The sequence below is a fragment of the Symphalangus syndactylus genome, chromosome 2, assembly GCF_028878055.3.
Source record: "Symphalangus syndactylus isolate Jambi chromosome 2, NHGRI_mSymSyn1-v2.1_pri, whole genome shotgun sequence".
Classification (NCBI taxonomy): Eukaryota; Metazoa; Chordata; class Mammalia; order Primates; family Hylobatidae; genus Symphalangus; species Symphalangus syndactylus.
In genome coordinates this window covers 95,523,979-95,538,547 of record NC_072424.2, presented here as the reverse complement: position 1 = coordinate 95,538,547, position 14,569 = coordinate 95,523,979, and the positions used below count along the sequence as shown (strand labels likewise).

The window sequence follows — 14,569 nt, the reverse complement described above, 5'->3', positions numbered from 1 at the left end:
TTAAGTATAGCTGTTACTGATAATTAACACTGAAAAATACACATTTATTAAAATAAAGCACTCATAGAACCAAATCCATAAGATATAGCAATTGAAACAAATCTTTATTGGAATGGAAACATTACTCTATTCAAGGATAGAACTATGCCGTTAGCATTTATCCATATTCTGAATTTTTCATTTTTTTCCAGGATTGCCTTTTCCAAGCCATTTTTCTTGTCCTCGTAACAGCAACTTAAATTACTAATACTAATGAAGGGGACTATAAACAGTCAATAGCAGATATTGCTAATAGTTTGACCTCAGAGTACATTTAATTTTATTTGTTGCAATCATCTGGATACGTCATGCTAAAATTAACTTAACAGTCCTTGAATCACTAGATGAGGGAGAGAAGAGATGAGCATAAAATTATTTGAAGAATTTGGGCCAACATTAAATATTAAGAATAACTGAATGTGGACTATTTTTTAAAACATTTTATTTTCATGTTCTATTGTAATTTAATCCAGACACAATAATCAAATACAAAAGAGAATGCAAGACTCTCAATTTCTAGTTTATAGTTTTTAAAAAAAATCTCTTTATTAACTTGTTACAGTAGAATACATTTTTTAAAATATAAGTACAAAAAATTCTCGGTGATCACCAAAAATGTAATCAATAATGTTACATTCCTTTGTTTCTCTGAATCTTCTTTTTCCTATAATGAAAAGTGTATTTTTTAAATCTTAAGAAATTCTTTTTGCACTACCTTTTCCTATCCATTGTATCATAGTTTATGTCCTACCAGTTAGGATCTTGGAGAACTGCTCACATTAATCTTGTTTCCTGGGTTTTATTTCGAACTGTCCCGAACTTTATAGTAATTTTTGCTAAAGGAAGTTCCTAGTAAGCAGTTATTTACCTTTGGTAAACTTAATTTTAGATGAAAATTATGCGCAAAAAAAAATTGTCTTATGATTAGACCTTCAAGTTAGGAGGTGAATAGTCTATGCAGCATAAGACAAACCGTAACTCTTACCTTTAAATTTTCTCATTTGACAAGAACTATCAAATTCCTTTTTAAAAGAGTACACATATACGTTTTTAATTTGGAAATTTCATATTTGGTGAAAATTCAAATTTTAATTACTGTGGAATTTTGACAACTCTAGCAATGGCAAAGCTGAATTTATTTCACTATTATCTATCAAAAAGCAAGTAACATTGTAAGATTTCAAATGTTTAACCTGGTAAAAGTGAGAATATATTTCAATCAAGAGCATACCACCTAAAAAAAACAGTATTGCTATCTAGTCATATGCATTTCTTATTACATTTTTGCAGCCCCTAAGTGTTCAGAATAAATGTAGCATTCACATAATACTATAGTCAATGAAAAGAGTATATTCTTTTATTGGTTTTTGTTCATACATGTTAAGTTTCAACTTTCAATAATAAAATTCAATAAATTTGATTCCTTAATCATAAAAACTGGCTTTACACATTATTTACATGTTGTCAAAGTCCATACAAAACATCACAAGGATTTGATTGACTCTATGCATGGTACCATCACACAGGAGAAGGGAGCTAATCCAGTAACATACATTCAAAGATTAAATTGCAGATATGCACAGTGTATTTGGCACTGTTCATTAATATTATAACACCTTCCTCTCAAAGACAGGCATTCTTAAGCGTTAGTCACGATATACCAGAATTTGCTATTCACATTAAAACCACCTTTTAAACTTTATAACAGTGACCGATTATTATAGTTTTAAGAAACAAAACACAATGAGAACTAGGAATGGAATTCAAATCCTCCAACTTCTTGCTATGCTCCAAGCTGCCATCCATAAAACAGGTTTAATTCGGTAATTTTTCCATTGTGGGGAGTGTCAACAAGAAACAATTTAAAGACAATATTTTCCAATACAAATAAAGACATACTTTTGTTTAAAATTACCAGTTCTTCTTGGGAGTGCAAAGGGAGCCTTGATGATGTACAACTTGTGATGCTTTTGGCAGGAACAACCAATGCCATTCAAGTTGTGGAGATTGTACTAGCAGGTGAACTCATAAAGAGAAGGTTCTGGAATGACTACATCTGAAATCATAATCCTAGTAGTTTGTAGTTTGCCTCTTCCTAGAACTTCAGGAGACTCAAATCATAGGCTACAGATGTACTTTCAAGTATATAGTTATGAATGGAAGGAGAAAATAAAAGCATGAAAATGCAAATATTAAACGTTTACTGGCTTGGGCTATATTCCAGTAGGTAATTTGACTAACTTAACAAAGATTAAATCCCTTCATTTTAATCAGGTCCATTAAATTTCATTCATTAAAGCTATACATACTCCAGAACGTTTATAAGACATTTATACCTATCATGTTTACAAAAGGCATAAATTCAGTCTTAAGCTGCACTACAAATGCCTCAATATAACATAATCACAGTATAAGGAATCAGAAATTCTCTGATTAGATATGCTGTAGCTTCACACAAAACTCTCAGTAATAAATTAAAACAAAAAAAAAGTCGTACAACGTATAATGGATTATGCAGTGCAAAGTAATGTCACTGGACCAAAATTTAGTTTAATCATTTTTATTTCAAGTGTATTTAAAAAATCATAAATGGGGTTTCATAATCCAAAGTTGAAACATTTATTCTTCATAGCTTCAGAATTTGACAAGCAATTGTAGACCATGCTTTCCAAATCCAGTCTTCTTTGCTGTTTTTCAAACTTCTGAGATCGAGTATTAAACTGCACCATTCTAAATGTATAGTTTTAGATAAGTATTGTATACTTGTTGATAAGGTTTTCTGAAAACAGTTTATCAAATATAAAGAATGGTTTCTATCTAAGAATCAGCAGTAAGGGAAGAAATATTAAACACCTATCAAGAAATCAATTATTCATTTTAAAAATAACAGAACCAGTGCTGCTCTGTCATAAAAGAGAACATGTAAAATTTATTTTTATAGACTTTGGTAATATTTTATTCCCCACAGAGGCCTTCAATCCTAAAGATATTTTACACACAGTAACCGTCAGGATTTACTGAGTAAAAATCTCAGGTATTAACCATGCCCCTAAAATGTGCTATTCCAAAGAGGAACAGGTTACTTTTGAGGAAAAAAGCTGCCTTGGTAACTTCCCTCAAATGTTTATTTTAAATAAAAATAGTTGATGGAAATATTTTTTCAATGAACTTTGGGTATAATATGGCATACTGCCCTTCAAACAAAAAAGGAAATCAAAACTTTCTTTCCATTTATAGTAAGTTTTCCACCTTCACTATCACGATTACAACTTATTGACCTTTTATGCTTGCTTGGTTTTTTTGACTGCCTAATCCAATATTTAAATTTTTAAAAGTCTGCATTTCAATGTAGTGAGTTATTTTTCAAATAATCTTCAGAACCCAGAATACAGACACCAGAGCAACACTCTCAAGTCATACTTTTGACTACAATTAAGAGATGAAAATGGACGGATATCTGAAGATGGGTATTCCCTCTGCTCTGAAGGTGAGCAAGATTTTAACATGTGAGCAACACAGAACTCCACTCCTCTAGAGCTCCTTTCAACTCAGAATGCTTCAGTTCAGTAAGTCAATATATTATTCTTAAAAATTAAAGTTTGGTCACTAAGAAGGACTGAACAAAAATTATTCCCCTCCCGCCAAACACAACCAGAACAGTTCTAATCAGGCCCTCTTCTCCCCACAAAAATAGGGAAGTAGCTGGGCTGAAGACTTTAAGTGTGACATTTCAGTTCCTAAAACATCGCTGCTATTTGCTCAAAGTTGTAGGTCTATGTATTTCCTTCTCCAATACGTCCCCATTTATAAGTTTATTTCCATACATACAAACGTGCACATGTGTGCACGTGCACACGCACACACACACTCACTCTCAAGTAAGACACTTTTTTGTGTTTGTTGATAAATTATGAGGATTATGAACTAGGTGTGTACAGGGTTTCATAGGTGCTTTGTAAACATCAGAGTCACTTGGGTCCTTTCCTCCACAAGCCTCAAATCAAATTATGCAACCAATGACCACTACTTTCCCAGACGCTGTTCACAGGCTGCATATTGACGAAGGGCAGAGAAAAAGTCCTCATAACTGATGTTTAGGTGGGAAGGCAAAGAGCTGAAAAGAAAACATGGGGGAAAAAAGCAATTAGATATACACTGTAATGTAGGGAGAACCAGAAGATAAGGACCAAAAAGAGGTTAAGAATAGAATACACCAAATTACCCTCCACCAGACAGCACCGTGACAGGCACGGAAAATGTCTTAATCATAATATGTAGACTGAAAGGGTGGGGCCCTGACAGAACGGACTGGGAAATAGCAGAGAGCCTCTGAGGCACCGAGGGGTATGGCACTCACTGTTTATTGACGAGTGTTCACTGAAGATGGGTATTCCCTCTGCTCTGAGGGTAAATTATAAGCAGAATATGCCAAACAATTTCTACTAAAATTGTTCAGCTCATTGTGAAAGAGTTCAAGTAAAAAATTAATATGCCTCTTTTTCCACAAGAAAAGCAACTAGTAATGAGAGATTCATAACTTGTTAAAGCGTAAGCTCAGATTAATGCAAAGCTAGAGATCTATGTATAAAGGATCTCATTTAAACCCATTAAAGAATTTCTCCTGGTCAGAGTAAAGCCAATATTACTTAGTTTAGGAAAGCCATGCTTAAGGTTGGGCAGAGCCACACAGCATCCAAACATGACGAAATATTGTAGCCATGTTGTGAGCAACCTAGAAATCAACACTTATCTCCACCATTTCCAATTACTCAAGGGCAATTACAGTGTGAAAATAAGCACTTTAAAGATAGACTGAATACATAATCAGAGGGTTCCCTTTTATGTATTAGAAGTTAACTATTAATTTTCAGTAAGTAACATGAAAAACATCTATAATTTATGTAGCTTTATAATGTGGGAATTCCAAATATAATCTAGGAATTCCAAATAGTATCATGGTCAAACACCTGGTCAGAATAGAAGAGTCACAGTCAGAGTCCTATAGTCACAGGCACCACAAAAAAAGAGTGAACAAACCTACCTTGAAAGGACTCCTGCCCGTCTTTAGCTATACTTTTCTTTATTCTTCCTCAGACTGCCAGAAGTTCTGAAATAAGTCACCCACTTCTAATTCCTCATCATCTCTTAATAATCTCTATCAATCTTAAGTCTTATTCACGCCTCTGAAATAATATGCTCAAAGAACAAATTTAATGCATTCTTCTTGCTAAAGCTTGCTTCAAATGTCCTCAAACTCTCAACTTTCCTAAGTCTTCCTCATCTTACCCCTTCAATCAACCTCATCTCCTACGACTCTTCAATAAATATAGTGCCACTACCCCTCGATGCCTCAGAAGCTCTGTTGCTATTTCTCAGTCTGTTCTGTCAGAACTCCACCCTTCCCTTCTCTGTATTATGATTAACACATTTTCCCTGCCATCATAGTGCTCAGTCTCGTAGAGAGTACACAAATACAAAGCAAACCTCAGTATAATGTGATATAGCTATCATAGACATGTACATAGGTCAAAGGAAGAGCCTGTTATGTGCTTCGTATCTTGTCCATTATCAGATTTAAATTCTCAGCTCCACATTAACATGCCCTTTGTACAAATATAGAGAAGTTTAAATGACTTTCCAAAGTCACGTTATTGAGCTGCACAGTCAAGATTCAAACCAAAATCCTTCTGTTCTTCCCTCCAAACCACTCCCAACTGTACACGGCGTCACTGCTGCCATACTTGGAGACCACCTGAAATGACTTGAAAACCCTTGGAGAAAACCAGGTAAGAGAAACATAGTCCCACCATAAAGAAACTCTGAGTCTGGAGATCTGGGTTCTAATTCACTTTGTGACAAGCTTGAACAATGTCTCTCTTCCCTATTTTCCTTATCTATAAAATGAGAAGGTGGGACCAGATGATTTAGAGTCCTTTCCAACTCTAACATGCTACACGTTCTCTTCTCTTTTTCATACTTTGTCCCTCCTGCCCGCAAGCTTAAAAGACCCCTTCATACACCCTGGAGAGACACTCTATATTCTCATAGGTTCAACTACTTCCTAGGTTATGATGATCCCCAAACATACATCTTTAGCCTTGACTTCTCACTCAAGCATCAATTCTACATCTTTATCTGTTCTACACTAAGTGTATCCATCCAAATAGACTATGGCCTCAAAATAATCTGCATCTTCCCTTCAAAAATGAATATTCCCTTCACTTTCTGGTTTCCTCTCAATAACATCATAGTCACTTAAGCTTAAAAATTTAGGAGTCATTTCATCTCTTCTCTAATTTTATCACAATTAGTAAAGTGCTATGCCTGCAATTATACTTGGTAAATACTTGTCATGAGAGAGAATTTGTAGTATTCTCCAAGACCCAGCATTTAAATATATTTTAAGGCTACTATGTCTCTCCTTTATTCTAAATTAGGGGTCAGCAAATACAGCCCAGGAGCCTGATACTTGTTTTTGTAAACAAAGTTTTATCAGAACACGGTCACGCTTGTTTACATATCATCCATGGTTGTTTAGCTATAGCACTGCAATAGACAGGAGCAGTTGCAAGTGACTATACAGCCTGAAAAGCCTAAAATATTTACTATCTGGCCCTTTACAGAAAAAGTTTGCTTAAACTGTTCTAAATAAGCAATTTCATTCTCTTCAATGTATTCTCCCTTAAATTATAGTTATGGCCTCTTCACTTGTCTTTTTAATCTCATCCCTTCCCAAATCCAATCCACTCTAGTGCATAAGCTGCTAAACAAATCTTCCAAAATCACTATTCCCACATAATATACAGGCTCAACACGTTTCCTATTGCCTGCCTACCACTATACACATTCCTATGCTGGCATTTAAAGATTTCTGAGCCTTGACACCTCTGAACTATTTGATTTCATCTCATACTACTGCCTAACACTGTCTGCTCTGGTGTGGCTAGTTCCTTATTTCTTTAAAACACACCCCAGGTTTTCTTTTTCCCCCCTTTTCGCCTTTTCTCTAAATAAGAAAACTGTACCCATTTTATATATCTGCAGATCAAGCCACACCCTTTACAGTTATCTCTCACTCCTGATCTCCTAAGGTAATTAGTGGCAACACCAAACATCTGCACAACTATACACTTTCTTGTGTCTAACTCATTTATGTATGACTTTATTTTACCAGTGGTACTGTGAAATAACTGAGGTAAAGGATCCAGTATTATAATTCTTTGGAAATCCCCACCAGATCTAGTACGGTGCTGAGCTCAAGAAACACTTGCTGAATCTAAACAAAGTCAGTACGCTTTTAATTACTTACACAATCTCAGTCAATCTGATGTGCCAGGGAAGAAAGCCTAATGTGCTGTCCACAGGACCGAACTTCAATACTAAATCAGGATCAGGACAACCATTTGAACCTTGGAAATAAATAAATACACATGAACTTAACATGCACTGCATGTGCACACACACACACACACACACACAGAAACACACAGATCAAGGGCAAAATGTATTAATCAAATTGGTTTCTTAAACTACCTGTTTTCTTCAGAAGTTTTATCTGTATGTCTCCATGCCCCACCCCCAACTCTGTAATACATACTTTAATACCTATGCTCATTCCAAATGTGGAAGTTTTCTCAAAAGTCGGTTTAACTGGATTGATTACCTGATAAGAAAGGGTAACCCACCTCCCACACTATACCCAATAGGTGCCCCCAAAATCACATATATCTTTTAAGACTCAATGTAGGTGTTCTCTTGGAATCCTGGGAAAGGTACTACAGTTCTAAAGCCATGACTGCTTGATTCTGGCCACAGAATCGAATAACTTCAGAGATGAAAAGGAAATTTAAAAAGTATCTATTCTCCTTCCTTCCCTCATGCACCTCATTTTACAGCTATGAACCCAAAAAGACCAACTCCTAGCCATACACTACAAATGTCTTCAGTCTCCCCAGAGCCAGAGCAGCCTCAGAGAGGAAAAGGAGACCAAGCATCTGCTTCAACAAGGGCAAGGTCAATTTTTATCACTTTCATTAACTGGTTTCCATATGAGACCTGACTTGGGGAAAAAAAGGTTAAGGGTATTTCAATAGCTTAAAAATAAAATTTGAAGAGAATAGAAAAAAGATACTATAATCCAAGAGACTAAGGTTCCAATAGTTGTTAATATCCTCAGTTTTGCCACTAACTTCTCTGTTATACAATCTCTCCAGTGCTAAATTCCTTCATTTGTCAAATAAGGAGACTGGATTAGGCAGTCCTGTCCAGCAGTAATATTGAAAAAATTATTTCCCTAACAAAGTCCTTCTAAAAGTCCATACTGGTAGAGTGAATGGGCCAAGCAGAGGAACACACATTCCTGTATCATCTAAGAAGCAATAAATTATCTTCCATAAAAAATGACAAGAAGGAACTCTAAACCAATAGTGATGTAAAGAGGGTGGCAAATCTTCTCTATAAAAAACGTGTTAAATTGGACAAAACCAACCATTCAAGAACACTAGATACTGACCAAAGGCGGACAATTATTCTTAAAGAAAACAACAAAAAAAAGCTAGAGCTTTCAGTAAGAATGGCAAAGGTCTATGGCCTTCTTGCCTGGGACTGCTCCCAATGCCCACCCCAATCAACTGGAGAGAACTTACATTTTACCAGTATAGCTCTGACGGCAAAAATTAGATGATTTGCTACTTGCTGCCAAAAGATATGGACTCAATTTGGAACTGGAGGGTGTAGGCAAGAAGGAAAAGGAACAATGAAAATCCATGGTTTGACAGTTAAAGGTGGGAAATTCAAAAGAGAACAAATAGGAAAACTCACAGCTTTACTTGCCTGAGGTTTTAGCCCCAGTTAATACAATGGCAAGAAATTTAACAGTCAGATCCAGGAAATAAGGGCCCAGATAAACTCTCACATATCCATGGCCGACTGGGAAATAACATACATACCAGGAGGGGAAGCAGGGTAGGGGACAGGGCAGAAAGAAAGTCCAGTGAAAATCAAAAGCCAAGGAAACTTGAGAACTGGTGGCAACTTTAAATTCAGTTTCCAATACCAGAGATCATGGAAGCCTTACAAATTTAAGGTATCTAAGCATAACCATTGTGGAAATCACTGGCTAACCACTAAGTTATGTAGACATATGCCAGACGAAAATATAAAATAAAAAAATAACCTGAGCAGAGACAGCAGGAGTAATCTTTATTTATAGACAACATGATCCTGTATTTAGAAAATCCTAAGTCTCTATAAAAAGAGCTACCACATTAGGTGAACTTGTATCTTAGCAAGGTTGCAAGATATAAAATCAGTATTAAAAAACAAGTATATTTCTAAGTATTAACAAACAACCTGAAAATTAAGAACATAATTCCATTAACAACAGCATCAAAAAGAATACCTAGGAGTAAATTTGACAAAAGTAGAAATTCTATACCTGAAATTGCAAAATATTATTTAAGAAAATTAGAACCCAGCCAGGTGTGGTGGCTCATGCCTGTAATCCCAGCACTTTGGGAGGCCGAGGCAGGTGGATCACGAGGTCAGGAGATCAATACCATCCTGGCTAACACAGTGAAACCTCATCTCTACTAAAAATGCAAAAAATTAGCCAGGCGTGGTGGTGGGCGCCTGTAGTCCCAGCTACTCGGGAGGCTGAGGCAGGAGAATGGCGTAAACCCAGGAGGCGGAGTCTGCAGTGAGCCGAGATCACGCCACTGCACTCCAGCCTGGGTGACAGAGCAAGACTCCATCTCAAAAAAAAAAAAAAAAAGAAAATTAGAACCCAAATAAATGGAGAAATATGCCATGTTCATGAACTGGAAGACTCAATATTGTGAAGATGGCAACTTTCCCCAAATTGAGCTATAGATTCAACTCAATCCATATCAAAACCCCAGCAGAGTTTTTTTAAATTAAAAAGCCAATCCCAAAATTTGTAGAAAAATGCAAAGGACCCTGAATAGACACAACAACTTTGAAAAAAAAAAAATCTTATTCAATTTTTTTTTGTACACAGTAGCCAGCCTCACTTCCCCGCCGGCTCACTCCCCCATTACCTTTCCCAGCCTCTAGCAACCATCTTCTACTCTCTATCTCCATGAGTTCAAATGTTTTAATTTTTAGCTCCCACAGGTGAGAACATGTGATGGTTGTCTTTCTGTGACAGGCTTATTTCATTTAACATAATAACCTCCAGTTTCATCCATGTTGCTGCAAATGACAGGATCTTGCTCTTTTTATGGCTGAATACTACTCTGTGGTCCATATGTACATTTTATCGATTCATCTGCTGATGGACACTTCAGTTGCTTCCAAATCTTGGCTATTGTGAACACTGCTGCAATAAACATAGGAGTTCAGATTCTTTTCTTTTTGGTATATACCTAGCAGTGGGATTACTGGATCATGTGGTAGCTCAATGTTTAGTTTTTTGAGAAACCTCCAAACTGTTCTCCACACTGGTTGTACCAATTACATTCCCACCAACAGTGTACAAGGATTCCCTTTCTCCACATCCTCGTTAGCATTTGTTATTACCTGTTTAGAAAAAAGCCATTTTTACGATAATATGTTATTGTAGGTCTAATTTGCATTTCTCCAATGATCAGTGATATTGAGCATCTTCGCATATACCTATTTGCTATCTGTATGTATTCTTTTGAGAAATATCTATTCAGATCTTTTGCCCATTTAAAAAATCAGATTAGATCTTTTTCCTATAGATTTGCTTAAGCTCCTTATGTATTCTAGTTATTAATCCCTTGTCAGATGAGTAGTTTGCAAATATTTTCTCCCATGCTCTGTGTTGTCTTTTCACTTTGCTGACTGTTTCCGTTGCTGTGCAGGAGCTTTTTAACTTGATGTGATCTCATTTGTTCATTTTTGCTTTGGTTGCCTGTGCTTGTAGGGTTTGGCCCAGTCCAATGTCCTAGAGAGCTTCCCCAATGTTTTCTTGTAGTAGTTGCTTAGTTTGAGATCTTAGATTTAAGTCTTTAATGCATTTTGATTTGATTTTTGTATATGGCAAGAGATAGGGTTCTAGTTTCATTCTTTTGCATATGGATATCCAGTTTTCCCTGTACCATTTACTGAAGATACTGGTTTTTCCCATTGTATGTTCTGGGCACCTTTGTCAAAAAATGAGTTCACTGGAGATGTATGCATTTGTCTCTAGATTGTCTATTCTCTGCCATTAGTCTGTGTCTGTTTCTATGCCAGTACCATGCTGTTTTGGTAACTATGAGTATAGCTCTGTAGTATAACTGGAAGTCAGGTAACGTGATTCCTCCAGTTTTGTTCTTTTTGCTTAGAATAGCTTTGGCTATTCTGGGTCTTTTTGTGATTCCATATAAATTTTCGGATTGTTTTTTCTAGTTCTGTGAAGAATGTCATTGATATTGTGATAGAAGTTGCACTGACTGCAGATTGCTTTGGGGAGTATGGACATTTTAACAATATTGATTCTTCTTCCAATCCATGAACAGGAAATAAGCTTACATTTTTTGGCTGTCCTCCTTAATTTCTCTCATCAATGTTTCACAGTATTCATTGTAGAGATCTTTCACTTCTTTCGTTAATTCCTAGATATTTAATTTTATTTGTACCTATTATAAATGTGATTGTTCTTGGTTTCTTTTTCAGATTGTTCACTATTGACATATAGAAATGCTCCTGATTTTTGTACATTGGTTTTGTATCCTGCAACTTTACTGAATGTGTTTATCTGTTCTAATAGTTGTCTGGTGGAATCTTTAGGTTTTTCCAAATTTGAGATCAGACCATCTGCAAAGAAGGACTTCTTCCTTTCCAATCTGGATGCCTTTTCCTTCTTTTTCTGGTCTGATTGCTGTAGCTAGGACCGCCAGTGCTATGCTAAATAACAGTGGTGAAAGTGGGCATCCTTGTGTTCCAGATATTGGAGGAAAGGCTTTCAGTTTTTCCCCATTCAGAAAGATAGTGGCTATGGGTCCATCATATATGGCTTTTATTATGTTGCAGTATGTTCCTATACCCAGATTTTTTAGTGTTTTTATCATGCAAGTGTTTAATTTTATCAAATGCTTCTTATCAATTGAAATGATCATGATTTTTATCTTTTATACTGTCAATATATCATACTCATTGATTTGTGTATGTTCGACCATCCTCGCATCCCTGGGATAAATCCCACTTGGTCATGATCTTTTTAATATATTGTTGAATTTGGTTTGCCATTATTTTGTGGAGGATTTCTTCATGAACATTTATCAGTGATACTGGCTTGTAGTTTTCTTTTTTGATGTGTCTTTGTCTGGTTTGGGTAACATGGTAATACTAGATTCACAGAATGAATCTGTAAGCATTCCCTCCTTTCTATTGTGCAGAATAGTTTGAGTAGAATTGGTATTAGTTCTTCTTTAAATGTTTGGTAGAATCCAGCAATGAAGCCATCAAGTCCTGAGGTTTCCACTGCTCTAAGACTTTTTATTACTTCAGCTTCAACCTCATCACTTATTATTGGTCTCTGAGATTTGGATTTCTTCATGTTTCAATCTTGGTGGGTTGTAGGTCTAGGAATTTATCTATTTCTTCTAGATTTTCCAATTGATTGGCATATAGTTACTCATAGCAGCCACTAATGATCCTTTGAATTTCTGTAACATCAGTTGCAATATCTCCTTTCCATCTCTGATTTTATTTATTTGGGTCTTCTGGTTTTTTTCCTTGGTCTAACTAAAGAATTCTCAATTTTATCTTTTCTAAAACACCACCAAATTTTTGATCTTTTGTATACACTTTTTCATTTCAAATTCATTCATTTCTGCTCTGATCTTTAAACTTCCCTGTTAGTACTGCTTTGCTGCATCCCATAGGTTTTGGTATGTTGTATTTTTGTTATTTGTTTCAATAAATTTTTCAATTTCCTTCTTTTTTCATTGACCCACTGGTAATCCAGGAGCATATTGATTAGTTTCCAGGTGTTTGTATAGTTTCCAAAATTCCTCTTATTGATTTCTAGTTTTATTCCATTGTGGTCAGAGAAGATGCTTGATATTATTTCAATTTTTGTGAATGTTTTAGACTTGTTTTGTGGCCTAACATATGGTCTCTCCTTGCGAATGTTTCATGCGCTGACAAGGAGAATGTATATTCTGCAGCTATTGGATAAAATGTTCTGTAAATATCTATTAGATCCATTTGATCTACAGTGAAGATTAAGTTCAATGTTTCTTGTTGATTTTCTGTCTCTATCTGTCCAGTGTTGAAAGTGGGGTGTTGAAGTCTCCAGCTATTATTGTATTCGGGTCTCTCTCTCTCTTTAGCTCTTTTAATATTAGCTTTATATATCTGGGTTCTCCAATGTTGGGTGCATATGTATTTACAATTGTTATATCCTCTTGCTAAAATGACCCCTTTATCACTAGATAGTGAACTTCTTGGTCTCTTCTTAGAGTTTTTGTCTGGAAATATCTTTTGTCTGATATAAGCATAGTAACTCCTGCTCTTTTTGGGTTTCCATTGGCATAAAATAGCTTTTTCTATCCCTTTATTTTCAGTCTGTGTGTCTTTATAGGTGAAGTGTGTTTCTTGTAGGCAACAGATCATTGAGTCTTGTTTTTTATCCATCCGCCCACTGTATGTCTTTTGAAGAGTTTAGTCTGCTTACATTCAATGTTATTATTGATTAGGACTTACTCCTGCCATTTTGTTGTTTGTTTTCTGGTTGTTTTGTGGTCTTCTCTTCCTTCTTTACTTCCTTCCTGTCCTCCTTTTAGGAAAGGTGATTTTCTCTGGTGGTATGACTTAATTTCTTGCTTTTTATTTTTTGTGTATCTCTTATAAGTTTTTTGATTGGAGGTTACCATGAGGCTTGCAAATACTATCTTATAACCCATTATTTTAAGCTGATTATCACACTGCTTGTATAAACAAATAAACAAAATGAAAACTAATAAAAACTGTACACCTTAACATTCATCTCCCCATTTTAAAACTTTCTGTTGTTTTTATTTGTATCTTATTGTACTATGTCTTGAAAAGTTGTTTTAGTTATTATTATTGACTGGGTCATCTTTTAGTCTTTTTACTTGACAGTTTTACACACCACAGTTACAGTTCTGTAATATTCTGTGTACTTACTATTACCAGTGAGAGTTGTACCTTCAGACGATTTATTGCTCATTAACATCTTTTCCTTTCAATTAAACAATTCCCCTTAGCATTTCTTGCAGGGCAAGTGTGGTAATGATAAAATCTCTTAGCTTTTGTTTGTCTGGGAAAGTCTGTTTCTTCTTTGTGTTTGAAGGATATTTTCACTGGATATACTATTATTCTAGGGTAAAAGTTTCTTTCCTTCAGCACTTTTAAAAATATGTTATGCCACTCTCTCCCAGCCTGTAAGGTTTCTACTGAAAAGTCTGCTGCCAGATATATTGAACCTCTATCGTATGTTGTTTCTTTTCTCTTGTTGCTTTTAGGATCCTTTTTTTTTTTTTTTTTAATCCTTGACCTTTGGTAGTTTGATTATTAAATGCCTTGAAGTAGTCAT

General features: G+C 35.5%; 1 protein-coding gene across 1 annotated transcript in view; it reads right to left on the bottom strand.

Annotated features, from left to right (window-relative positions):
* Nucleotides 1-1,369: 1,369 nt before the first annotated feature.
* NUS1 (NUS1 dehydrodolichyl diphosphate synthase subunit) overlaps nucleotides 1,370-14,569 on the bottom strand; it is a 34,265-nt gene continuing 21,065 nt past the window's right edge. Inside the window, exons 4-5 of the mRNA XM_055262460.2 lie at nucleotides 7,349-7,448; nucleotides 1,370-4,153 (exon numbers count right to left, since the gene is read on the bottom strand). Coding sequence (XP_055118435.1) covers nucleotides 4,063-4,153; nucleotides 7,349-7,448 — 191 coding nt within the window. The 3' untranslated portion in view covers nucleotides 1,370-4,062. The remainder of the gene's footprint in view (nucleotides 4,154-7,348; nucleotides 7,449-14,569) is intronic.